We start from the raw sequence: 25,780 nt of genomic DNA on the forward strand, positions 1-25,780 counted from the left end.
GAGGTAAAATGTAAATTGAGAGAAGCAAGTAAATGCCTTCATGGATTAAATAGTGAAATGAGAAATAGACATTTGGGAATGGATGCAAAGAGGAGATTGTATGAAGGAGTGATTGTGCTGACAGCACTGTATGGGGCAGAAATATGGAACATAAGAGGAGTTTGAATGTATTTGAGATGAGGTGCCTGAGAAGTATGACAGGGGTTACTAGGCTGGATAGAGTGAGAAACAAGGTGAGGAGGAGAACTGGGGTGGAAAGGGACTTGGGAGATAGGGTTGATGAAAGAGTATTGTGATGGTTTGGACACATGGAAAGAATGAGTGAAGAAAAATTAGTAAAAGAGGTGTGGAAAGCAGAGGTGGAAGGAAGGAATATGAGGGGGTAACCAAGGATGAGATTGATGGATGGGGTAAAAGGGGCATTGGGAAAGAGGGGAGTGTCTGTTGAAGAAGGACGGGAGAGGATGGAAGATAGGGGTGAATGGAGAATGGTTGTGTATGGATGATACTCTGGTGCATGAGGTGGAGTGGGTGGATGATGGGGGTGAGGTAGTACGTGTGAAAAATAAATTGACGTAGCCCAAAGGGATTTCTCCCCGTCTTTCTGCATGAGGGAAAAGGGGGGGTTCACTGATTTAATGAAGCCACCTTGCTATGGATGTGCTGTGTCTTGTGACACTGCTTCTGACCCAGGACAGTGGGCAAGATGCAGGAATGACTCATCATCCAGGAGGTGCCAAGATAAGAGGGAAGGGGGGGGTGCATTGGAGTGGAGTATGTGGGGATGGAATGGGTGAGAGTGAAATTTATGCCTTTGTTTTTTAGCTACCTCCCATGTAAGGGGGAAAAAGCCTTTGGTATATGTATGTATGTAAAGTCAGGAATTACTAGAACTCCCAAGTCTCTGTCTCACTCAGTTTTCTCTAAAAACATGATATCTAAGCTATATCTATTTTTGGGATTGTGTGACCCTATGTCTAACATGCTGCACTTTAATATATTGAAGTCCATTTTCCATTTCACCAGCCATATGAACAATTTGTTAAGATGATCCTGCAGAACCTCGGCGTTGTCTACTAACCTAATTAGGCATCCTATTTTAGTGTCATCCTCAAACTTACTAACATCACTATTAATCCCATTGTCCAAGTTGTTTATGTACATAATGAAAAATATAGGACCCAAAACTGAGCCCTGGGGAACTCCACTAGAAACACTCCCCCATTTGGATTTTACTTAATTTATGGTGACCCGCTGTTTTCTGTCATTGATCCAAGCTCTAATCCATTCTAACACTTTTCCTCCTATGCCATGGGCTTTGATTTTATTTAGTAGTCTCTGATGGGGCACCTTGTGAAACGTTTTGCTAAAGTCAAGGTAAATAACATCATAACTATCATTGTTATCTGATGAGAGGATTAGGAGAGGAAGAGAGGGAGCAATTGGTGAGGAACAGTGTGGTTTTAGGACATGTAGGGGTTGTGTAGATCAGATTTTTGCGGTAAGACAGATAAGTGAGAAAGCTATAGGTAAAGGTAAGGATGTATTTTTGGCTTTTATGGATCTGGAAAAGGCTTATGACAGGGTAGACAGGAAGGCACTGTGGGAGGTACTGCAGATATATGGGATAGGAGGAAAGCTGTTAAGAGCAGTCAAGAGTTTTTATGAGAGTAGTGAATGGTTTGAGGTAAAGGTGGGACTTTGTCAGGGATGTGTTATGTCGCCCTGGCTGTTCAATCTATACATGGATGGGGTGGTGCGAGAGGTGAATGCAAGGGTGGTGGGATAGGGATTGGAGATGGTTAAAGAAAATGGAGAACTGTAGGAAATAAGCCAGTTGTTGTCTGCTGATGACACTGCACTTGTAGCATGATCAGAGTAAGGATTGAGGAAGTTAGTGACAGAGTTTGAGAAGGTGTATGAAAGAAAGAAGCTGAAGATAAATGTGGACAAAAGTAAGGTGATGAGATGTACAAGGGGAGAGAGTGACAGCAGGCTGGAAGTGAGCATTAAGGGTGAGAGACTGGAGGAAGTGGATAGTTTTAGATACTTGGGTGCAAATGTGGCAGGAAAGGGAGTAGTGAGGGTGGAGGTAGAATGTAGATTGAGAGAAGTGAGTAAATGCCTTGGTGGATTAAAAAGTGTAATGAGAAATAGACATCTGGGAATGGATGCTAAGAGGAGGTTATATTTACCTAGTTGTATTTACCTAGTTGTATTTTGCGGGAAGGGGAGCTATGCTCGTGATGTCCCGCCTTTGTATCTTGCAGTGTCTAGTTTGTTTTTAAACTCATGAATGGTTTTTGCGCATACTATTTCATTGTCCAGTTTGTTCCAAGTGTCCAAAACTCTATGAGGAAAACTGTTTTTCTTCAGTTCTCTTCTATAGCTATGTTTTTTGATTTTCTTTCCATGTCCCCTTGTGTTTCTTTTGTCCCAGTTAAGTAAGTTCTCTCTATCGAGTACCTCTGTGCCTCTCATGATTCTGTAGATGGTCAATAGGTCACCTCTCTCTCTTCTTTGCTCCAGTGTCGGTAACTCCAGTTTAGCCAATCTCTCCTTGTATGATAGGTTTGCAAGTGCAGGTGCCATTTTTGTAGCTGCTCTTTGGATTCTTTCTATTTTCTTTATATTCTTTTTGGTACTGGGGGACCACAATGTCGCCGCATACTCTAATCTAGGCCTTATCAATGTAACCAATATTTTTTTTATCATGTCCATGTCCAAGTATGTGAATACCACTTTTATTGATCTTAGCAAATTGTAAGACTCCCTAACAATTTTGTTAATCTGTTTTGTCATAGGACAAGTCGTTTGTGATAATTACCCCCAATTTTTTTTTCGGATCCTTCTTTACCTCCTTGGTTCCAATTGTATATTTTCCTGATATTCTGTTTTTGCTTTTTTCCAAACTCCATTATGCTACACTTCTTAGTATTAAAGTCCACTTCCCATTTCTGACTCCAGTTCCATACCCTATTTAGGTCTTCTTGCAGTGCTTCACAGTCCTCATCAGTTTCTATTTTCCTTAGCAGTTTGGCGTCATCGGCAAAGAAGCTCATGTAGCAGTTCTCGTCCTCGTCCATGTCATTCATATAGATAGCAAACATTATTGGTGCCAGCACAGATCCTTGCGGTACTCCACTGATCACCTCTTTCCAATCTGAATATTTTTCTCTGAGCACTACTCTCATCTTTCTACCAGTCAGAAAGTCCTCTATCCATTTTAGTGGGTTTCCTTGTATTCCTCCTATGTGTTCCAGTTTTTTTAGTAGTTTTCTGTGTGGTACTTTGTCAAAGGCTTTTTGCAAGTCTAGGAATGCACAATCAGCCCATCCATTTCTTTCTTGCACTATGTCTATTAGTCTTGAGTAAAAGCATATTAAGTTTGTGGAGCATGATCTTCCTTGCCTGAATCCGAATTGTCTTGGGTTTAATATGTCATTGTCTTCCAGATGTTTTACCCATCTATTCTTGATTATTTTCTCACAAATTTTGGCTATGGTGCTTGTTAGTGATACTGGCCTATAGTTGGTGGGTTCTTCTTTGTTTCCTCCTTTGTGTATTGGTACAATGTTAGCGTTTTTCCAGTCCTCGGGTATCTTTCCTTCTTTGAGTGATTGTGCCGACAGCACTGTACGAGGCAGAAACATGGAACATAAGAGAGGAAAAGAGAAGGAGTTTGAATGTGTTTGAGATGAAATGTCTGAGAAGTATGATAGGGATTGCTAAGCTAGATAGAGTGAGAAATGAGGAGGTGAGGAGGAGAACAGGGGTGGAAAGGGAGCTGGGAGATAGGGTTGATGAAAGAGTATTAGGATGGTTTGGACACATGGAAAGAATGAGTAAAGAAATATTTGTAAGAGAGGTGTGGAAGGCAGAGGTGGAAGGAGTGAATATGAGGGGGCATCTTAGGCTGAGATGGATGGATGGGGTGAGAGGGGCATTATAAAAGAGAGGAATCTCTGTTGAAGAAGGACGGGAGAGGACAGAACACAGGGGTGAATGGGGAAGGGGTATGGATGATGCTGTGATGCAGGAGGGGGAGTGGGTGGGGGAAGGGGGGTGAGGAAGTATGTATGAGAAAAAATTTGATGCAGCCCGAAGGGATTTCTCCCTGTCTTCTCCTTTTCTGCATGAGGGGACAGAGAGGGGGGGTCGCCGAATTTATGAAGCGGCTTTGCTGTGGATGTGCTGTGTCTTGCGACACTGCTTCTGACCTATGGCAGTGGACAGGATGCAGGGATGATCATTCATCCAGGAGGTGCCAAAATAAGAGGTAGGGAGGAGGGTGGAGGGGAGTGGAATATGTAGGGAATGGAATGGGTGGGAGTGGTTTCTATGCCTTTTTCTTTTTGGCTACCCCCCATGTAGGGGGAAAAAGCCTTTGGTATATGTGTGTATGTTTTGTTGTGTGCATATTCTTTTTAAGTCTTGCCATATCATTATATTTGGATCTAAGGTGTGTTTCCTTGTTTTTTATTCTTATGTAAAGTAATCTTTTCATTCCAACCTCATATTTCAGCCTGTCCATTATACATTTGAGAGTATTACTATTCTTTCCTATTGACTTGAGGGGAATAGATTTATTTTGAGCATTTATAATTAAAGCTGTTAGGTCTCTGTACATTTCATCCAAATCGCTGACTGGTCTTTTGACATCGCACTTATAAGTGACCTGACCCAAGGTATGCATATTACCCTCTGTGACCCGACCCCTGACTACGCTGATGACATCCAGACTGACCATGTATCTTAGCCCATCACAGCCCCCTGGGTCGGTCTCGTAAGTGATCAAATGTCTTATATACTCTCTCATCTCATAAAAATTAACTCCTGAAGTCCAGCATTAGAATATTATTCATACTATTTAATTCATCCCAAATAATATTAAATCTTATTTCTTGATGATTGAGCCTAGACTATCTCCCATTTTTAAGTTTTTTGTTAGGTGCTCATTATTAGTTAAAAGTAAGTCCAGATTATTTTCTCCCCTCATAGGATTGGTAATCATTTGTTTTAGGAAATTATCCTGCACTATATCTAAGAAATTTTGTGGTTCTTGATGTCCTACTAAAATTTCCCAGGCAATGTTTCTATACTTAAAATCTCCCATGATCACAATGTTTTTGTACTAGGATGCCCTGTGAATTTCATGAATCAGGGGATCAGTCTGCTCAATGCTGAGGTTAGATCTATATAGGACGCCAATAATAAGTTTCTTATTCTTGCCTATAATCTCCACCCAAATAGATTCCGTACTATCCTCTTCCCTAATCAAATTGTTGGTAATACAGTTTATTGTATTCTTAACAAAAAGTGCTACTCTTCCCCCACTCCTGCCAATCCTGTCCTTATAAAAAACTTGTATCTTTCTATCTCGATTTCTGGAAGGAAATGTGTATCGGTCATATCAATCCAAGATTCAGTAATAGCTATGATATAAAATCTCTCTCTGCACATGCTTTACCTCACGGCAAATTGATTTTATTTATTATGCTTCTGCTGTTTGTATAGTAAACTTTTAGTTTATCCTCTGTCCACCTGATTAGGTGATTCTTTTCACAGTCCCTCTCTGAACTGCTTCTATTGCCTAAGCTATATTCCAATATTACCCCCCTGACTCCCACATAATCTACCTGAAAAAACCCTGCAGGATACCTACTTCTCACCCAAGGGATTCAGCAAGAAGCCAAAATCCTTTGGTTGACAAGTGCATGCTGTCCCTTGTATATAGATGATTCTTACAGTAAAAGTAATCCCAATTGTTGACAAATGCCCTTCCATTAACCTTACAATGTTTTGCCAGCCTGCAATTCATCACAATATCCCTGGAATGCCACATGCCTCCAACTCTATGCCTCGGAAAGATTCCACATGAAACAGAAACCCCTCCCTTATTACTAATCTTATCTAGCGCATCCTGGAGCCTTGCAAACAATTCCTCACTCCCTAACTTACCTATGTCATTACCCCCAGCACTCAAGCAAACTATGGGTTCAAAATGGGACTAAAGAAAAACAAGGGGACATGAAAAGAAACTCAATTTTGTGTGCAAACACCATACAAGAATTTAAGAACAAACTAGATGTTGCAAGATACAAATACAGGTCACTACAAGCATAGCTCCCCTTCCCGTCTAATACAACTAGGTAAATACACCTTCCCCATCAATACACTCTTCTATCCTGTCTATAACATCACATATCCCTGCCCCAGGGAAGCACACCTGGGTCCTATGCTTCCTATCTTTGTCACAGAAGGCCCTCACCTGACTACACCCTATGACCAATTTTTTTTTTTTTTTTTTTTTTTTTTTTTTTTTTTTTTTAATACTTCCAGGTGGCAACTTGCAAATTTTAACCACAAATATTAACCACTTCCATATGGTGACGCCTACGTAGGCGTCATAAGGAGCAAGTGGGTACGCGATGATGCCGACGTCGGCGTCTTGATTATATTTATTGTAGTCGTACCTACGTAACCTCCATTCTCTCTAAACTGGCTTCATCATATTTTCTATGGTTATCAAAATTCACGGGTGAAAGAGAACGAATGATTGAGCACTGACTTTATTTTTTATAATGCAATTATTATGGTGCAACATCGCACGTCGGGCAGCTAATGCTGCCAGACATGCAATGTGCCCCGGAGTGAAGAGGTTAAGGGATGACTATATATTGACAAGTTGTAAACTTATATTTTTCAGGTTTCGCTACTATCAAAATGTATGCACCGTGTCATACTCAATGGTTTGGTGGGACTGGACCAGGTGGCAACGCGAGATTGACTGGATGGCACTAAATGGAATAAATCTTCCTCTGGCTTTCACTGCTCAAGAGGCACTGTGGATGCGAGTATTTAAAAAGCTTGGATTTGAGGAGGCAGACTTGGATGAATTCTTTACAGGACCTGCATTCATGGCATGGTGAGCAGCAGTTCTATCTAAATACCAAGAGCTTTGCTCCCTTATAAGGGAGTTAGCCAAGTCAAAGGCATGTACCTATTTCCACCCATTCCACCCACCTCCACCACCCTTTCCTCCCTCTCATCTATCTTAAGCTCCTCATGGATGATGGGTCACCCCTGTATATCATCGCACATCAGAAACATTAAGAACGGAGTACCACAGGGCTCAGTTCTATCCCCCACATTATTTAATCTATACATGCATGACTTACCCACGCCAGACACCTCAGAAATACAAATCTCTTCCTACGCAGACGACATAACAATCACATGCACACATCGTAACACAGACAAAGCTGCAGAAATAATCCAGCCTTACCTTGACACACTCAACACATGGTTCATCACAAACAGACTCAAAATAGCTCCAACCAAATCTACAGCAACACTTCTCACCAACTGGACAAAAGAACACAAATACATACCTCATCTCTACATCAACAACACTCTAATACCACACACAAACACACCGAAAATTCTTGGTGTAACATACGATACATCCATGTCTTTCAAACAACACCTCACAAACATAAAAAACAAATGCACACCTAGACTTAACGCACTTAAGTCAATCACTGGAACAACATTTGGACAAAACAAAGAAACTAATATAACAATATACAAACAATGCATACGCTCAGTGATGAATTATGCGAGTCCTGCATGGGCTCCTAATCTCAGTGAGACACACCACAACACCCTTCAAATCATACAAAACAAAGCCCTAAAAACAATTACAGGCTGCACAAATACATCACCTACAGACCATTTACACCATGAAACAAAAGTCCTCAAAGTCAAGGACCACCTCGACATGAGAGGCACACAAACACTTGCTGCAGCCACCACAAACACATCACACCCGCTACACTACATAGCAGAACACCCACACACACCAAGAAACATTAAAACTACACCCAAAGACCTTTATTACACACAGATACTCTCTTCTCTTCCTCCACAACCACCAAATACCAGCCTCCGGAAACATATTCATAATCATATCACTCACCGCTCCATTAACACACTGAAAGACAACACACTGCTGCATGCCAGACCCCCTGATATCCACCCTTCTGAATCCTCTCTCCCACGTAAGGACAGAGTCCACTTGGCCAGACTGCGATGCGGTCACCACCCAGCACTTCTAAGCTACCAGAAGAGGCTGGACGACCGTGTTGTGAACAGCTGCCCAGGATGTAACACTTCACCCCATACCATACAACACATAATGGAAGACTGCATTATACACAATCATGCACGCAAACAACACAACATACACTCTATAAAGGATTTGTGGGAAAACCCAGTTTCGGCTGTGGCCTTCCTTGAGGAGACGGGACTGCTCGGACAGACAGTCTAGGGAACGACAACAACAACAACAACTCACTATCATAGGTCAGAAGCAGTGTAGCAAGACACAGTACATCCAGAGCAAGGCCAGTTTACTTAATTGGTGACTCCCCCTCTCCATCTCCTCATGCTGAAAAAGAGAATATGGGGAGAAATCCCTTCAGGCTGCATCAAAATATCATTCACACATAAGCACCCCCGAACCCCACCATCCCCCACTCCTTCCTTGCGTAATGATATCATCTATACACAGCCACTCTCCATTCATCCCTATTCCTGCCTTGCTCAATCCCCCCTTCACACCATCCATCCATCTCATCCTTGGTAATCCCCTGAAATTCACTACTACCTCTGCTTTCCATATCTCTTTTACTAATCTTTCTTCGCTTTCATTGTGTCCAAACCATCCCAATACTCTTTTATCAGCCTTACCTGCTATCTCCCTTTCCACTCCCACTCTCCTTCTCACCTCCTCATTTCTCACTCTATCCAACCTAGTAACCCCTACCGTATTTCTCAGACAATGAAACTCAAACACATTCAAACTTTTCCTCTCTGGAGGAGAAATAGGGAAAGATGAAGTGAAAGCAGCTTTTAAGATGATGAGAGCAGGTAAGGCACCTGGGTTGGATGGATGCCATGCAGAATGTCTGAAGAAAGGAGGTACAGTTATGGTGGACTGGCTGGTGAGGTTATTTAATGTTTGTTTAACAGAGGATAGAGTGCCTGTATAGTTCTGCTTTACAAGGGAAAGGTTTGTTGAGTGTAGTTGGGAAGGCTTATGGGAGGATCTTCATTGAGAGGATTAGGAGAGGAAGAGCGGGAGTAATTGGTGAGGAAAAGTGTGGATTTAGGACGGGTAGAGGTTGTGTAGATCAGGTTTTTGTGGTAAGACAGATAAGTGAGAAAGCTATAGGAAAAAGTAAGGATGTTTTTTTAGGCTTTTATGGATCTGGAAAAGGCTTACAACAGGGTAGATAGGAAGGCAGTGTGGGAGGTTTTGCGGATATACGGGATAGGAGGAAAGCTTCTAGGAGCTGTCAAGAGTTTTTACAAGAGTAGTAGAGCATGTGTCAGGATTAGAAATGGAGAGAGTGAGTAGTTCGAAGTAAAGGTGGGACTTCATCAGGGATGCGTTATGTCGCCCTAGCTGTTCAACTTGTGTATGGATGGGGTGGTGCAAGAGGTAAATGCAAGGGTGGTGGGATAGGGATTGGAGATGGTTAAAGAAAATGGAGGAAAGTGGGAGGTGAGCCAGTTGGTGTTTGCGGACGATGCTGCGCTTGTGGCAGGATCAGAGGAGGGATTGAGGAAATTGGTGACAGAGTTTGGGAGAGTGTGTGATAAAAGAAAGCTGAAGATAAATGTGGGTAAAAGTAAGGTGATGAGATGTACAAGGGGTGAAAGTGGCTGTAGACTGGAAGTGAGCATAAAGGGAGAGCGACTGGAGGACGTGGATAGTTTTAGATACTTGGGTGCAAATGTGGCAGGAAAAGGTGGAGTGGAGGTGGAGGTAGAATGTAGATTGAGAGAAGCGAGTAAATGCCTTGGTGGATTAAAAAGTGTAATCAGGAATAGACATTTGGGAATGGATGCTAAGAGGAGACTATATGTAGGAGTGATTGTGCCAACAGCACTGTATGGGGCAGAAACATGGAGCATGAGAGAGGAAGAGAGAAGGAGTTTGATTGTGTTTGAGATGAGGTGTGTGAGAAGTATGATGGGGGTTACTAGGCTAGATAGAGTAAGAAATGAGGAGGTGAGGAGAACAGGGGTGGAAAGGAAGCTGGGAGATAGTGTTGATGAAAGAGTATTAGGATGGTTTAGACACATAGAAAGAATGAGTGAAGAAAGACTAGTAAAAGAGGTATGGAAGGCAGATGTGGAGGGAGTGAACATGTGGGGACATCCTAGGATGAGATGGGTGGATGGGGTGAAGGGGGCTTTGGGGAAGAGGAGAATGTCTATTGAGGAAGGACGGGAGAGGACAAAAGACGGGTGAATGGAGAATGGTTGTATATGGATGATGTTGTGATGCATGAGGTGGAATGGGTTGAAGGATGGGGGATGAGGTAGTATGTGTGAGCAAAATTTGATGCAGCCTGAAGGGATTTCTCCCCATCTTCTCCTTTTATGCATGGGGGGACGGAGAGGGGGGGTCGCCAATTTAATGAAGCTGCTTTACTGTGGATGTGCTGTGACTTGCGACACTGCCTCTGACCCAGGGCAGTGGACAAGGAGCAGGGATGACCCGTCATTCAGGAGGTGCTAAGATAAGAGGGAGGGTGGAGGGGAGTGGAGTGTACAATATTCAGGGATGGAATGGGTGGGAATGATTTTTTGCCTTTTTCTTTTTGGCTACCTTCCGTGAAAGGGGTAAAAAGCCTTGGTATATGTATGTATGTATGTATGTACTTCCAGTTCAACCAATATGTGGTCACTTTTACTTATTGGTGTCTTATATTCAATCTTGTCCACTATTTTGGGTTCTGATGTGATTATTAGGTCCTGTCTCAATGGTTCTTCCTCATTTCTATACCTAGTATTCTCTTATATCCATTGCATCATTGTATGTTCTATAATCATATCAAGTAGTACTTTTCCCCATAGGTCATCTCCACCCTTCACTGTCATCTCCTCACAGCAGATTATTTTACAATTAAATTCACCCATTACAACTATTCTTCCTCCATCTTCCATTATCTTATTTAGTGTTATCCTTGTGTCTTCTAACATATTTTTGTGTTCTTTCTCTTCCCATGAAGCCGTTTTAGGAGGCACATAATTTACTACATGCTTCCTGCTCTTCCCATCCTTATCCTCCACTTCCATTATAATCATCTCTATTCTTTCCACATGTGACATTCCTCACATTTATATCCTTCTTAGTCAGGAACATAACTCCACCCCCTTGTTTTACCTGTTTCTAATCCAATAATTATATGCACCATGTCCTACACTGTTAGGTGGTCGTGGACCTTTCAATTTTGTGTCCACAATTCCCATTATGTCTGGTTCTTTTTCCTTCAGATAATCATTCAGTTTGTTCAAGCCTGTTATTAAGCCATCTATATTTGTGTAAGACACTTTTAATTTTCTGCTACTTCCCTTGTGTTTCTGTTTCCCTTCTGTTTTTCTCTTCTATGAACCATTTCTCATGAACCATTTCTCTTCTATGAACCATTTCATATTCACTTCTCTCCAATAGAATTTCTCTTTTTCTGACTCTGTTCTTTTCTCATTTTTTTCCTTAGCTTGTAGTCTTTGTTTTCTCCTCTCTTTCCTCTTTATTCATTTCTCTTTTTATCCATACCTGTTTATATCTCTCACTGTGTGCTAGTTTCCCTGTTTCTGCTAAGATATTCTCTGCTGTTGTTTGTGACCTGAATTTAACCTTAATTGGTCTGGTCTTATCTGTATTATATTTCCCTAGCCCTCATATTTCTTCTATTTGTTTCCGTGTTTCTGGTTCATCTTCTTGAACTACTTCTAACATCTTATTAACTTTTTCCTTTTCTTCCTTTATTCTTGTAGTCCTATTTAGATTATACTTCTCTTCCATCCCTAATATAATTATACATTTCTTTTTATCTGCTAAGTCTCTTACTATATTCTCCTTCTCCCTCATCACTTTAATAACTGTGTCCTTAGTTTGTTCTTTCATCTGCTGTTCCATTATACCTCTAAATTTAATTTTATTGTTCTCTTGTACTTTTTTCCAACCACTTACCTCTTTTGCTATGGACTCTTTATTCTCTTTATTACTCCTCTTCAATTCCTCATTCTCATCCTTTACTTCTCTTAACTGTCTTTTTAATTCTTCTATTTCTTTAGTTAGGTTTTGATTTTCCTTCTTTAGTTCTTCCAGTTTATCAACTCTCAAAGTACCCTCCTCTTTCCCAGCCGCAAGTGTAGTGTTATCTGGAAACAACAATTGGCTTATTTCCCACTTCCCCCCTCTCTCACTAACCACCTCCAATTCCCCACCAACACCCTCATATTTACCTCCTATACCAATTCATTCATGTAAATGTTGGAGCAAGGGTGGGTTCATATTCAACAACCTATTACCCGTACTATACATTACATCCACACAAAAGCACATACCCAGTTTACAAAACAAGTTTTCAAGATAGACCACTGAACTCAATACTGCAGCCATCACACAGAGGACACCAAAACATCAATGTACATTGCCTCACTGTAACCATATCCAATGAATCGACTGATTGATTGATACATGATTTCTATTCTAGGGGAAGAATGGGCAATATTCAGGCATGGGGTGGACCTTTGTCATCATCATGGCATAACCAAACTCTGGCACTGCAGCATAAAATCTTGAACCATATGCGTGGATTGGGGATGATACCAGTGCTTCCTGCTTTTGCTGGCCATGTGCCTCGCCAAATCACCAAGTGAGTATCAAACTTTCTGCGGAGATAAACTTCTTAGTGATTTCATCAATATAAAACAAGATTCTCAATGCTATTTCTAACTGTTACCTCCTTACAAATTTCTTTAAAGCTATATTAGCAGATGCTGTAATAATTTCATTATACTGGGTAACACTATTTTTATTTCTTTAAATGTCTTTAGTGTTTCTAAAGTTGTTTTCCCTCTGATTTTAAAAATGCCATTGAAAATTGCATAGCATCAATATTTTAAAAGATAATTGAGGGTTTATATACAAAACAAACTATACATAGATGCAATAGTATACTATATTTAGCATATTCACATTGTAGATAGTAGCTAATATTTTGTCCTTGTATTCCTACTGAGTGTTTCCATTTGAGTTGTAAAAGGTGACAAAAATGGGACAGGGATAGGAGTAGGCATCCTACTCTCTGTAGCCCCAGAGGAAACATCTTAAAAAAACAAAAACAAAGGTATAAGAGGGTCTGAGAGGAGTTTTCCAACCAGAACCATAAGGTTTGGGTCTTTTAATGTATGTGGACGTGGTACAAATGAAAGTGGAAGAGATAGACAGTATATTTGTGAAAAGAAAGATGGATGTGTTGGCATTGAAAGTTGAAAGGGAGGGGCAAGTTTGAGTTTGGGAGTGTAGTTGGGAAGGTGTCAGGAGTGAAGAAAGGATGAGGGAGAGAAGTGGTGGCTATACTATTAAGTGAAGAGATAGGTAAACATATGGTGGAGTGGAAGAAGGTTTCTTCAAGGTTAATGTGGATGAAGGTGAAACTGGGAAGGGAGGTGTGGGTTGTTGTAAGTACAAATGGGCCTGGTAGTGAGAAGTGTGTAAAGGAAAGGGGGGCTTTTTGAATAGATTTAAAAGAGTGCATAGAGGGTTTAGGGGGAAATGTCAATGTAGTGGTATTGGGAGATCTCAATGCTAAGGTTGGAAATGAACCAATAGATGGAGTGGTTGGGAAATATGGAGTTCCAGGAAAAAATCATAGTGGAGAGATGATGGTGATGTGTCTAGAAAGAGAGTTGATTATAGGAAATACAGGGTTAAAGTCAAGCATAAGTATACATGTGAGAGGGTGGTGGATGGAAGGGTTGTTGTTGTTGTTGTTGTTGTTGTTGTCGTTCCCTAGACTGTCTGTCCGAGCAGTCCCGTCTCCCCAAGGAAGGCCACAGCCGAGACTGGGTTTTCCCACAAATCCTTTATAGAGTGTATGTTGTGTTGTTTGCGTGCATGATTGTGTATAATGCAGTCTTCCATTATGTGTTGTATGGTATGGGGTGAAGTGTTACATCCTGGGCAGCTGTTCACAACACGGTCGTCCAGCCTCCTCTGGTAGCTTAGAAGTGCTGGGTGGTGACCGCATCGCAGTCTGGCCAAGTGGACTCTGTCCTTACGTGGGAGAGAGGATTCAGAAGGGTGGATATCAGGGGGTCTGGCATGCAGCAGTGTGTTGTCTTTCAGTGTGTTAATGGAGCGGTGAGTGATATGATTATGAATATGTTTCCGGAGGCTCCAGGACCAGGACTCCAGGACCAGCTCCAGGACCAGGATGGAAGGGTTGTAGATAGGGCTTTAATGGACTATGTAGTGGTAACCAGGAGAAGAGTAGAAAGAGTTTTGGATGTACATGTTCTAAGGGGAGAGAGTGGGGAACTATCAGATCAGTTTTTGGTGGAAGGTAAGATGAGATTGGAGGGTAGATGGAGAAAAAGAAAAAGGACAAAAGGTAGGGAGGTGCTTAGAGTAAACTGCTTAAATGAGAGAAAAGGAGTACAAAAAGAAGCTGAGAGAGGAGTGGGTGGGAGTGAAGGATAGAGTAGAACTAGGAGTGGAGGAGGAATGGGGATGTTTCAAGGAGGGAGTCACAGGGTGTGCAAAGATGATGTGTAGAACAAGGAGGATGGGAGGAAATAGAAGGAAAGGTAGTGAGTGGTGGGATGAGGAAACAAAGAAGGTTGTAGAAGAGAAGAAATGAGCATTCACAGATTGGTTACAAAATAGGATGAGAGAATCATATGAGAGGTACAAAGAAAAGAGAAGTAAAGCATAAGATAAAGGAGGCAAAGAGGAGAGCAGATGTGAAATGGGGTAAGAGTATGACAGAAAATTTTGAAAGTGATAAAAGATGTTTTAGAAGGAAATTAAGAGAGGAAGGGGAGGTGAATCAAGTAGAGAAGTAAAGGTAAAAGGTACAGATGGAGAGATAATAATGGAAGAGATGGCAGTAAGAGGAAAATGGGCAGAGTATTGTAAGGAGTTGCTAAATATGAAGGAGGATATAGAGGAAAAGGTAGTTGCAGTGGGAAGTGCTGAGAAAATGACAGTGATGAATGAGGAAAATGGAGGAGAAATAAGGAAAGATAAGGTAAAAGCAATTATTAAAATGATGAGAGCAGGTAAGGCACCTGGGTTAGATGGATGTTATGCAGAGTGTCTAAAAGGGAGCTATAGTGATCGTGGACTGGCTGGTGAGGTTGGATTTAGATTTAGACAAGGATGATCATGCATCACAAACTTTATGGGTTTCTATTCAAGGTTAACAGATGTAATACAAGAAAGAGATGGATGGGCTGATTGATGAGGTTGGATTTGGATTTAGGCAAAGATGATCATACATCACAAACTTAATGTGTTTCTATTCGAGGCTAATAGATGTAATACAAGAAAGAGATGGATGGGCTGATTGTGCATTTCTAGACCTGAAAAAAGCTTTTGATAAGGTGCCACATAAGAAATTGCTAAAGAAATTAGAAACTGCAAGAGGAATACAGTGCAAACTGCTGAAGTGGATGGAAGACTTCTTGCATGAAAGAAAAATGATTGTGGTGATAAGAGACAAACACTCTAATTGGGATGAAGTGATTAGTGGAGTTCCACAAGGAACAGTTCTGGCCCCAATAATGTTTGCTATATATATTAATGATATGGATAAAGGAATTGAAAGTTATATGAGCTTCTTTGCGGACGATGCAAAATTGTTGAAAAAAGTGAACACTGTAGAAGATAGTGAGTCACTGCAGAGTGATCTCAATAAAGTATGGGAATGGAGTAGGAAGTGGGAGATGGAATTCAATATTAAGAAGTGTAGTATAATGGAATTTGGAAGAAGCAAAAAAAGAATAGTGGGATCATATAAATTGGGAGAGGAAGAAATTAAAAAAGTAGAAAATGAGAAGGACCTGGGAGTCATTATTATGAGTAATATGTCCCCTGAGAAACACATAAACAAAATATTTGGAGAAACTTATAATTTAATAAGAACAATCAAAGTGGCATTTACATACTTGGACAAAGAAATGGTGAAGAAAATACTGGTCACTTTGATAAGACCAAGATTGGATTATGCAGCGGCGACGTGGTCACCAAGTACAAAAAATGTATAACAAAACTTGAAAGAATACAAAGAGCGATTACAAAATTGGCACCAACACTCTCAGAACTATCATATGAAGAGAGACTAGTAAAACTTGAGCTACAGACATTAGAGCAAAGAAGAGAGAGAGGAGTCTTGATAACTATTTATAGAATCATGAAAGGCATAGAAACTATTGATAAAGAAGATCTAATAAAATGGGATAGTAGAGATACAAGAGGACATGGAAAGAAAATCAAGAAAGACAGTTATAGAAGAGACCTAAAAAAGAAAAGCTTTCCCCACAGGGTTATAGACATTTGGAGTCTTGATAACTATTTATAGAATCATGAAAGGCATAGAAACTATTGATAAAGAAGATCTAATAAAATGGGATAGTAGAGATACAAGAGGACATGGAAAGAAAATCAAGAAAGACAGTTATAGAAGAGACCTAAAAAAGAAAAGCTTTCCCCACAGGGTTATAGACATTTGGAACAAGTTAGATGAGAAAGTGGTGTGTGCAAAAACGATACACAAATTTAAAAACAGTCTAGATAAAATGAGATATGAAGACGGGATACCACGAGCATAGCTCCCCTTCCCGTAAAATACAACTAGGTAAATACAGCTAGGTAAATACACCAAGGGTTTCTTCCCACTTACAAGGGAGGTAGGAGAGTCCAAAGCGCACACCTATTTCCACCCATTCCACTCAATCACATCACTCTCTTAGGCCTTAATTACATTAGAAATGTTTCCCTACATTAACAAAAATTTTGTGACATGTTTTCAGGTTCTTTATCAAATCAAAGGGAGGAAAATCATGAACATTTGATATTATTGTATTACTAAATCTTATTCATGCATTAAAATTATTATAATTAATTATGTAGTTTTTTAAAACTTCATTTATAAATATAAAACACAATAAAGTATTAACTGTAAGAAGTGGAGAGGATAACACTTCAATTGATAATTGATTACACTGATTATCAAAGCTAGTCACTGGGCACATGGACTTTTAGGTAACTATTTTCTTACAATAGTGATTGTGAGTAACAGTATTTGAAGACAGGAATATCAGTCATATATGGGGAGTCCTCTGCCAGGGACATTGAAGGACCTATCAAGAGATAGATATTTGAAGGTGATGGAGATATCTCACATACAGGGAGTCCACTGCCAGGGGCATTGAATGATCTACCAAGAAGGTATATATTTTAAAGATGATGGTGATATCTGTCACATATGGAGAGTCCACTGCCAGGGGCATAAAAAAATCTACCAGGAGGGTAGGTATTTGAGAGATGACTAGGATATCAATCACATATGGGGAGTTGAATATGATCAGCTAGGAGCCGATATAGAAGGGAACACATCAGTCTCTTGGGGAACTGCATATCTACTCTGGTGTATGCCCTTCAGTATTTGTTTATATATTTGTGCAGGGATGATGTCACATACAGAATATGTTTGGGATATCCAAGAGCTACTATGCACTTAGTTCAGGGTTTGTTTAGAACATAACACCTCCTCCTTCCACTCTCACACCTCTACTAGGTGAATCATGCCCACAGTCACGTGAGATGTGCAAAATGTACCTCTCTACATTTGGTACTATTTATAAGTAGACATTAGGCAATAAAGATAATTTATAATGACAATATACATTACCCACAACAATTTTAATATGATACCTATGATTGTAATATTACATGAGGTTACAATATTATTTTAATAATCATACAAGGTCATGATACACTCCCATCCACCACCCTTGTTTTCCCTCCATCTTAGCTCCTTGTGAATTAAGGGTCATCCCTGTCTCCTGTCTACTGCCTGGGTCAAAAGCAATGCAGCCAGACATAGTACACCCATTGCAAGGCTGCTTCACTTAACATAAGAAACAAAGGGACTGCAATAGACCAAAAGGCCTACACTGGGCAGTTCCATGTTCATTACCACCTTTCCTCCCCATCCATAAAGTTATCTATCCTCTTAAAACAATTGATAGTTTCAGCACTCACTACATTGTTACTAATTCTATTTCATTCATTGACCACTCAATTGGTAAATCAGTACTTGCCTATTTCCTTCTTAAATCTTAATTTAACCAATTTAAGTCCATTACTGTGAGTCCTTCCCTGTTGTCTTACCATGATTACCTTGTCTGCATCACCCTTGTTAAAATCCTTGATCTACTTGAACACCTCTATTAGATCACCACACACTGTGTCTTTCTAGAGTGTAGATTAAGGTGCCTAAGCCTGTCCTCATAAGGTAAATTTCCGAGCCCATATATCATTTTGGTCATTCTCCTCAGTACTGATTCTAGTAAATTTATAGCCATTCTATAGGACAGAGGCCAAAGCTACTATACAGTCAAGGATGAGTCTAATGCCAGATAGAGTTTGATAACTACCTTTGCAGTTTTATTTGTAACTGTCCTAGCAGTGAAACCTAATGCTTTCTTAGTTCTATTACTGGCACTAATGCACTGTTTCCTAGATATAAGGTCAAGACTCCCTACCACTTCCAAGTCTCTCTTGCACTCAACTTTCTTTAAAAAGGTATTACCTAAGCAATATCTGCTAAATGGGTTGTGTAAACCTACATTCAACACACTGCACTTTGAGAAATTAAAGTCCATTTGCCATTTCAATGATCATGTGAACAATTTGGTAAGATCTTCCTGCAATATTTTGGCATCTTCTCCTGACCTGATTTGGTGTCCTATTTTAGTGTCAACCACAAACATATTAACATAATTAATGATCCTATTGTCCAAGTCATTTACAGTGCTCGACAAATGCTCGCGGCGCCTCAGCGAATCTAAACAAAAATGCACAAAAATGTAATTAATCATTATATTTATTGGATTTTTACTCACCTAATACTTGGTTGGGAGTCCTTTGCATTTTAACACAGCCTCAAGATGACGTGGAAGTGAAGCAGCTAGGTTGTGGAGGGTTGTAGGCTCAAAATTATCCCAGATTTCCTGAATGGCCTTGAGCTTGGGTATAGAGCTGACGTCTTTGCCTTGTAACCTCTTCTTTATAATGTGCCACAAATTTTCAATTGGGTTCAAATCAGGGCTATTACCTGGCCAGTCCTTTATAAAGTTCACTTCACAGTCGTTGAGCCAAGTAGTGATGGATTTAGCAGTGTGGCAGGGGGCACCGTCCTGCTGAAAAACTGTGGCACCTGTTTTTTCAAATGATTCAGGTAAATTTTCACACAGAAGCTCCAAGTACAATTTTTGGTTCACTTTTAAGTTCTTGGGTAACACTACTAATGACCCCAAGCCCTTGCCGCTGAAACAGCCCCACACCATTAAAGTATCAGGGAATTTGACAGTACCCTTGACGTACTGAGGGTCAAGCGGGTCACTTCCATGTCGCCGGTACACCTTTGCACCACGGTTACAGGTGACACTGAAGGTGGCCTCGTCAGACCACAAAACGTCAAGCCAGTCGTCCTCAGTCCAGTGAGAGTATTTCTTGGCAAATTCAATCCTTCTGGCTTTCTGCTTCTTGGTGACAAGTGGCTTAGCAACAGGCTGGTGACTCACGTACCCAAGCTCATGCACCCTTCGTGACACTGTCCTCACAGACACCTCACCAAACACCCCAGGGTTCTGTTCCCTAGAGGCATCTCCTCGTAAGACAGCAAGGGTAGTGAAGGAACAGAACCCTGGGGTGTTTGGTGAGGTGTCTGTGAGGACAGTGTCACGAAGGGTGCATGAGCTTGGGTACGTGAGTCACCAGCCTGTTGCTAAGCCACTTGTCACCAAGAAGCAGAAAGCCAGAAGGATTGAATTTGCCAAGAAATACTCTCACTGGACTGAGGACGACTGGCTTGACGTTTTGTGGTCTGATGAGGCCACCTTCAGTGTCACCTGTAACCGTGGTGCAAAGGTGTACCGGCGACATGGAAGTGACCCGCTTGACCCTCAGTACGTCAAGGGTACTGTCAAATTCCCTGATACTTTAATGGTGTGGGGCTGTTTCAGCGGCAAGGGCTTGGGGTCATTAGTAGTGTTACCCAAGAACTTAAAAGTGAACCAAAAATTGTACTTGGAGCTTCTGTGTGAAAATTTACCTGAATCATTTGAAAAAACAGGTGCCACAGTTTTTCAGCAGGACGGTGCCCCCTGCCACACTGCTAAATCCATCACTACTTGGCTCAACGACTGTGAAGTGAACTTTATAAAGGACTGGCCAGGTAATAGCCCTGATTTGAACCCAATTGAAAATTTGTGGCACATTATAAAGAAGAGGTTACAAGGCAAAGACGTCAGCTCTATACCCAAGCTCGAGGCAGCCATTCAGGAAATCTGGGATAATTTTGAGCCTACAACCCTCCACAACCTAGCTGCTTCACTTCCATGTCGTCTTGAGGCTGTGTTAAAGCGCAAAGGACTCCCAACCAAGTATTAGGTGAGTAAAAATCCAATAAATATAATGATTAATTACATTTTTGTGCATTTTTCTTTAGATTCGCTGAGGCGCCGCGAACTTTTGTCGAGCACTGTATATGCATAATGAACAATAAGGGAACCAAAACCGAGCCCTGGGGAACTGTACAATTAAGACTCCCCCATTTGGATTTTACACTATTAATGGTGACCCAGTTTTCTCTCATTGAACCACACTAATCCATTCAAACATTCCTCTTTGTATGCCATGGGCTTTGACTTTATTTAGTAGTCTCCAGTGGGGAAAGGAAGGAGTAGAGGTGGAGGTAGAATGTAGATTGAGAGAAGCAAGTAAATGCCTTATGGAATTAAAAAGTGTAATGAAAAATAGACATTTGAGAATGGAGGCTAAGAGGAGATTGTATGAAGGAGTGATTGTGCCAACAACACTGTATGGAGCAGAAACATGGAACATAAGAGAGGAAGAGTGGAGGAGTTTGAATGTGAGATGAGGTGCCTGAGAAGTATGATAGGGGTTATGAGGCTGGATAGAGTGAGAAACGAGGATGTGAGGAGAAGAGCAGGGGTGGAAAGGGGGTTGGGAGATAGGGTTGATGATAAAGTATTGGGATGGTTTGGACACATGAAAGGAATGAGTGAAGAAAGATTAGTAAAAGAGGTGTGGAAGGAACATGATGGGGCGACCAAGGATGAGATGGATGGATGGGGTAAAAGGGGCATTGGGAAAGAGGGGAATGCCTGTTGAGGAAGGAAGGGAGAAGACAGAAGATAGGGGTGAATGGAGAATGGTGTATGGATGATGCTGTGATGCATGGGAGTGGGTGGGAGATGGGGGGTGAGGAAGTATGTTTGAATGATATTTTGACACAGCCTGAAGGGATTTCTCCCCATCTTTTCTTTTTCTGCATGAGGGGGTGGAGAGGATGGTTGCCAATTAAATGAAACAGCCTTGCTGTGAATGAGCTGTGTCTTGCGACACTGCTTCTGACACAGGGCAGTGGGCAAGATGTAGGGATGATCTGTCATCCAGGAAGAGCCAAGATAAGAGGAAGGGAGGGGAGTGAATGGGAGTGGAGTATGTGGGGATGGAATAGGTGGGAATGGATTTCATGCCTTTGTTTTTTGGCTACCTCCTTGTAAGGGAGAAATAACCATTGGTATATATATATATATATATATATATATATATATATATATATATATATATATATATATATATATATATATATATGTATGTATGTATGGTGGGGGATCCTTGTCAAATGCTATGCTAAAGTCAAGTTAAATGACATCATAACTATCATTGTTATCTGACACCTTGTAGACATTATTGTAAAAGTATAGAAAATTAGTTACACATGACTTACCCTTGGTGAACCCATGCTGTGAGTAACAAATCATATTACTGGTATGTGTCGCGATGTGAACTCCCTCGACACTAACAAAATATTTCCTCCCTGGGTAACCTTAGGGGCTGTCTGGTAACTATTGATGGTTACTTGGGACCCATGGATCTTTTGCAAGAGAGACCTGGGGCAACATGCTAAGTGACTGATTAAGTAGCTGTTGCTGGGTACCTGAGAGTGGTGGCTCTCTTGCAAGAGAGGCCTGGGATAATTAATTGATTCATTGTTTGATTAATTTTATGTGTAGTGATCATACTTCTTCTGCTTTTGATATGAATATCTTTAAGTATTTCATTGGTGGTACATGAGAATTATCTTAAGTGTTGTGTCTATGAAATTTAAGAGGTCTTTACCTTGGCATCATTCTTGTTGATATGCCTTCCTTCTGCTCATATCTATACTCATGTTGACCAAATAAATTTTATTAATTTATTATTTTAGTTATAATATTTAATACATGTTTCAGACTCTTCCCTGATGCCAAAGTGACTCAGTTAGGTGGATGGGCACACTTTAAGGATCCTTCATATTGCTGGTAGGTCCTTTTGATAGTCATGTAAGGTCTGTCTTCTGGACACGAATATCTTGAATGTTCTTGTTTTATTTTTTTCCAAGAGTTGATGTATCTATATGGATAAAATAGTGTTTCTTGATATCCTTTAGACAATTTGTTCCTATGATGTGATGGTTTCCCATTCCAAACCAAGTTATCTTCTATGTAAGTTTTGTATACTATCTTTAATGACCTAAACAACATGATCCTGTCCCCTATGTCTTTACGTTCTTCCAATAATGGCAAATTTAGTGTTTCTGAGCTTTCTTCACATGTATATGCAAAGCTGTGGACCAGTTTGGTCACTGGTATATTTACTAGAGCGTGCTTATATTTACATACATACATACATATACCAAGGCTTTTTCCCCCTTTCAAGGGAGGTAGCCAAAAAGGGAAAGGTATAAAAACACTCCCACCCATTTCATCCCTAAATACACTCCACACCCCTCCCACCCTCCCTCTCATCTGAGCACCTCCTGGATGACGGGTCATCCCTGCACCTTGCCCACCGCCCTGGGTCAGAAGCAGTGTCGCAAGACACAGCACATCCACAGCAAGGCCGCTTCATTTAATCGGCGACCCCCCTCTCCGTCCCCCCTTGCATATAAGGAGAGGACGGGGAGAAATCCCTTCGGGCTGTGTCAAAATTTACTCACACAAACTACTCCACCCCCCTGCCCATTTCTCCTCATGCAATCACAACATCATCCATATACAACCATTCTCCACTCACCTCTGTCTTCCGTCCTCTCCCTTCCTTCCTCAACAGACATTCCCCTCTTCCCCAAAGCCCCCTTCACCCCATCCATCCACCTCATCCTAGGACGTCCCCTCATGTTCACTCCCTCCACATCTGCCTTCCATACCTCTTTTACTAGTCTTTCTTCACTCATTCTTTCCATGTGTCCAAACCATCCTAATATTCTTTCATCAACCCTATCTCCCAGCTCCTTTTTCACCCCTGTTCTCCTCCTCACCTCCTCATTTCTCACTCTATCCAGCCTAGTAACCCCCACCATACTTCTCAGACACCTCATCTCAAACACATTCAAACTCCTTCTCTCTTCTTCTCTTATGTTCCACGTTTCTGCCCCATACAGTGCTGTTGGCACAATCACTCCTTCATACAGTCTCCTCTTCGCATCCATTCCTAAATGTCTATTCCTCATTACACTCTTTAATCCACCAAGGCATTTATATTTATGTAGTTGTTTTATATTGGAAAGGGAGCTATGCTCATGGTGACCCATCTTTGTATCTCATAACATCCAGTTTGTTCTTAAATTCTTGTATGGTGTTTGCACACACTATTGTTCCATCCAGTTTGTTCCAAACATCCACCACTGTGTGGATTTTTTTTTTTTTCTTTTCTTTTCTTTTTTCTCCCTTCCAGATCTCATCTATAACTATCCTTTTTGAATGTCTTTTCAAACCCCATGTTTGTTTTTCTATCCCACTTTAATAAGTCTTCTCTGTCAATGACTTCCATGCCTTTCATGATTTTGTAAATGGCCAATAGATTGCCTCTTTTTCTTCTTTGTTCCAAGGGTGGTAGTTCCAGTTTAGACAATCTTTGCTCATTTGTCAATTTTGAAAGTGTTGGGGCCATCTTTATCATTGCTCTTTGGATTCTTTCTATTTTACTTATATTCTTTTTTTTGTACTAGGTGTCACTGCATAATTCAGTCCTGGTCTTATCAGTGTCACTAGTAATTTGTTTTACTATTACCTTATCCAAATAATTAAAAGCCACCTTTATTGATCTAAGTAAATTGTAAGTTTCTGTGACTATTTTGTTTATCTGCTCATCTGGGGATGTCTTTGGTGATAATTACTCCTAGGTCCTTTTTTGGAATTATCTTTCTTTACTTCCTTTGCATACATACATATACCAAAGGCTTTTTTCCCCTTTCACGGGAGGTAGCCAAAAGAAAAAGGCATAGAAACCACTCCCACCCATTCCATCCCCTACATATTCCACTCCCCTCCACCCTCTTCCCTCCCTCTTATCTTGGGACCTCCTGGATGATGGGTCATCCCTGCATCTTGTTCACTGCCCTGGGTCAGAAGCAGTGTTTGAAGACAGTACATCCACAGCAAGGCTTTTTCCTTTGCACCGATTTTATATTGTCCTGATATTCTTTTTTTACTTTTTCCAAATTCCATTATACTACATTTCTTGATGTTGAAGTTCACTTCCCACTTTTGACTCCATTGCCAGACCTTGTCATCTCTCTGTAGCAATTCACAATCTTTTTCCATACTTTCTTTAGTAATTTTGCTTCATCTGCAAAGAAGTCCATGTAGCATTTTACACCATCCATGTCATTTACAAATATAGCAAAGATTATTGGCACTAATACTGAACCCTGTGGGACTCCACTTATCATTTCTTCCCAGGTAGAGTTTTTATCTCTAAGCACCACTCTCATTTTTCTCGCATGCAAGAAATCTCCCATCCATTTCAATAATTTTCTTTGTGCACCTCCTGTTGTTTTGAGTTTTCTTAATGGTTTTGTGTATGGTACTTTATCAAACACCTTTTGTAAGTCCAGGAAAGTACAGTCTGCCCATTCATCCCTTTCTTGCATTATATCTATTGACCTTGAAAAGAAACAGATCAAATTTGTGGCACATGATCTTCCCTGTCAAAAACCAAATTGTTTCGGATTTAGTATGTTGTTCTCCTCCAGATGTTTAGTCCATCTACTTTTGATGACTTTTTCACAAATTTTAGCTATTGTATTTGTAAGGGAGACCAGTCTACAGTTTGTTGGGTCTTCCTTGTCTCCCCCTTTATATATTGGCATGATATTGGCATTTTTCCAGTCTTGCAGTACCTTTCCTACTTTGAGTAAGCAATCTATTATCTTTTATATTTTGTCTGTTAGTTCATATATACATTCTTTTAGTATCCAGTTTGCAATTCCATTCAGGCCATGTGATTTTCTGACATCAAGGTTCATTATTTGGTCTCTCATTTCTTTCTGTCACAATTATTTCATTCATTGGGGTGATGTTTCTCCCCTTCCTTCATCCCAATTGTATATGTTTTCTTTTGTGAATAAAGATTTGAAATGTTTGTTCATAATTTCCGCCATTTCTATATCTTCTGCATATTCTATATTCTCATGATGTAGTTTCACTATTTCCTGTTTATTTTTTATTTTACCATTTACATATTTGTAGAATAATTTAGGTTGGTTATTACATTTGTCTATTATGTCTTTTTCATAGTTCTTCCCTGCATATTTTTACATATTCATTTCTT

The 25,780-nt window shown here is 40.5% G+C and overlaps 1 protein-coding gene across 3 annotated transcripts in view; it reads left to right on the forward strand.

The window, feature by feature from the left end:
- Nucleotides 1-25,780, forward strand: part of Naglu (N-acetyl-alpha-glucosaminidase) — a 192,890-nt gene that overhangs the window by 36,318 nt on the left and 130,792 nt on the right. For all 3 annotated transcript variants that reach the window (XM_076196766.1, XM_076196765.1, XM_076196764.1), the window contains 3 exons: nt 6,710-6,928; nt 12,579-12,740; nt 22,420-22,488. In XM_076196766.1, the coding sequence (XP_076052881.1) occupies nt 6,710-6,928; nt 12,579-12,740; nt 22,420-22,488 (450 nt within the window). The remainder of the gene's footprint in view (nt 1-6,709; nt 6,929-12,578; nt 12,741-22,419; nt 22,489-25,780) is intronic.

This window comes from Oratosquilla oratoria, chromosome 13 (assembly GCF_046742065.1).
Source record: "Oratosquilla oratoria isolate Oo_2021 chromosome 13, ASM4674206v1, whole genome shotgun sequence".
In the NCBI taxonomy this organism is placed as follows: Eukaryota; Metazoa; Arthropoda; class Malacostraca; order Stomatopoda; family Squillidae; genus Oratosquilla; species Oratosquilla oratoria.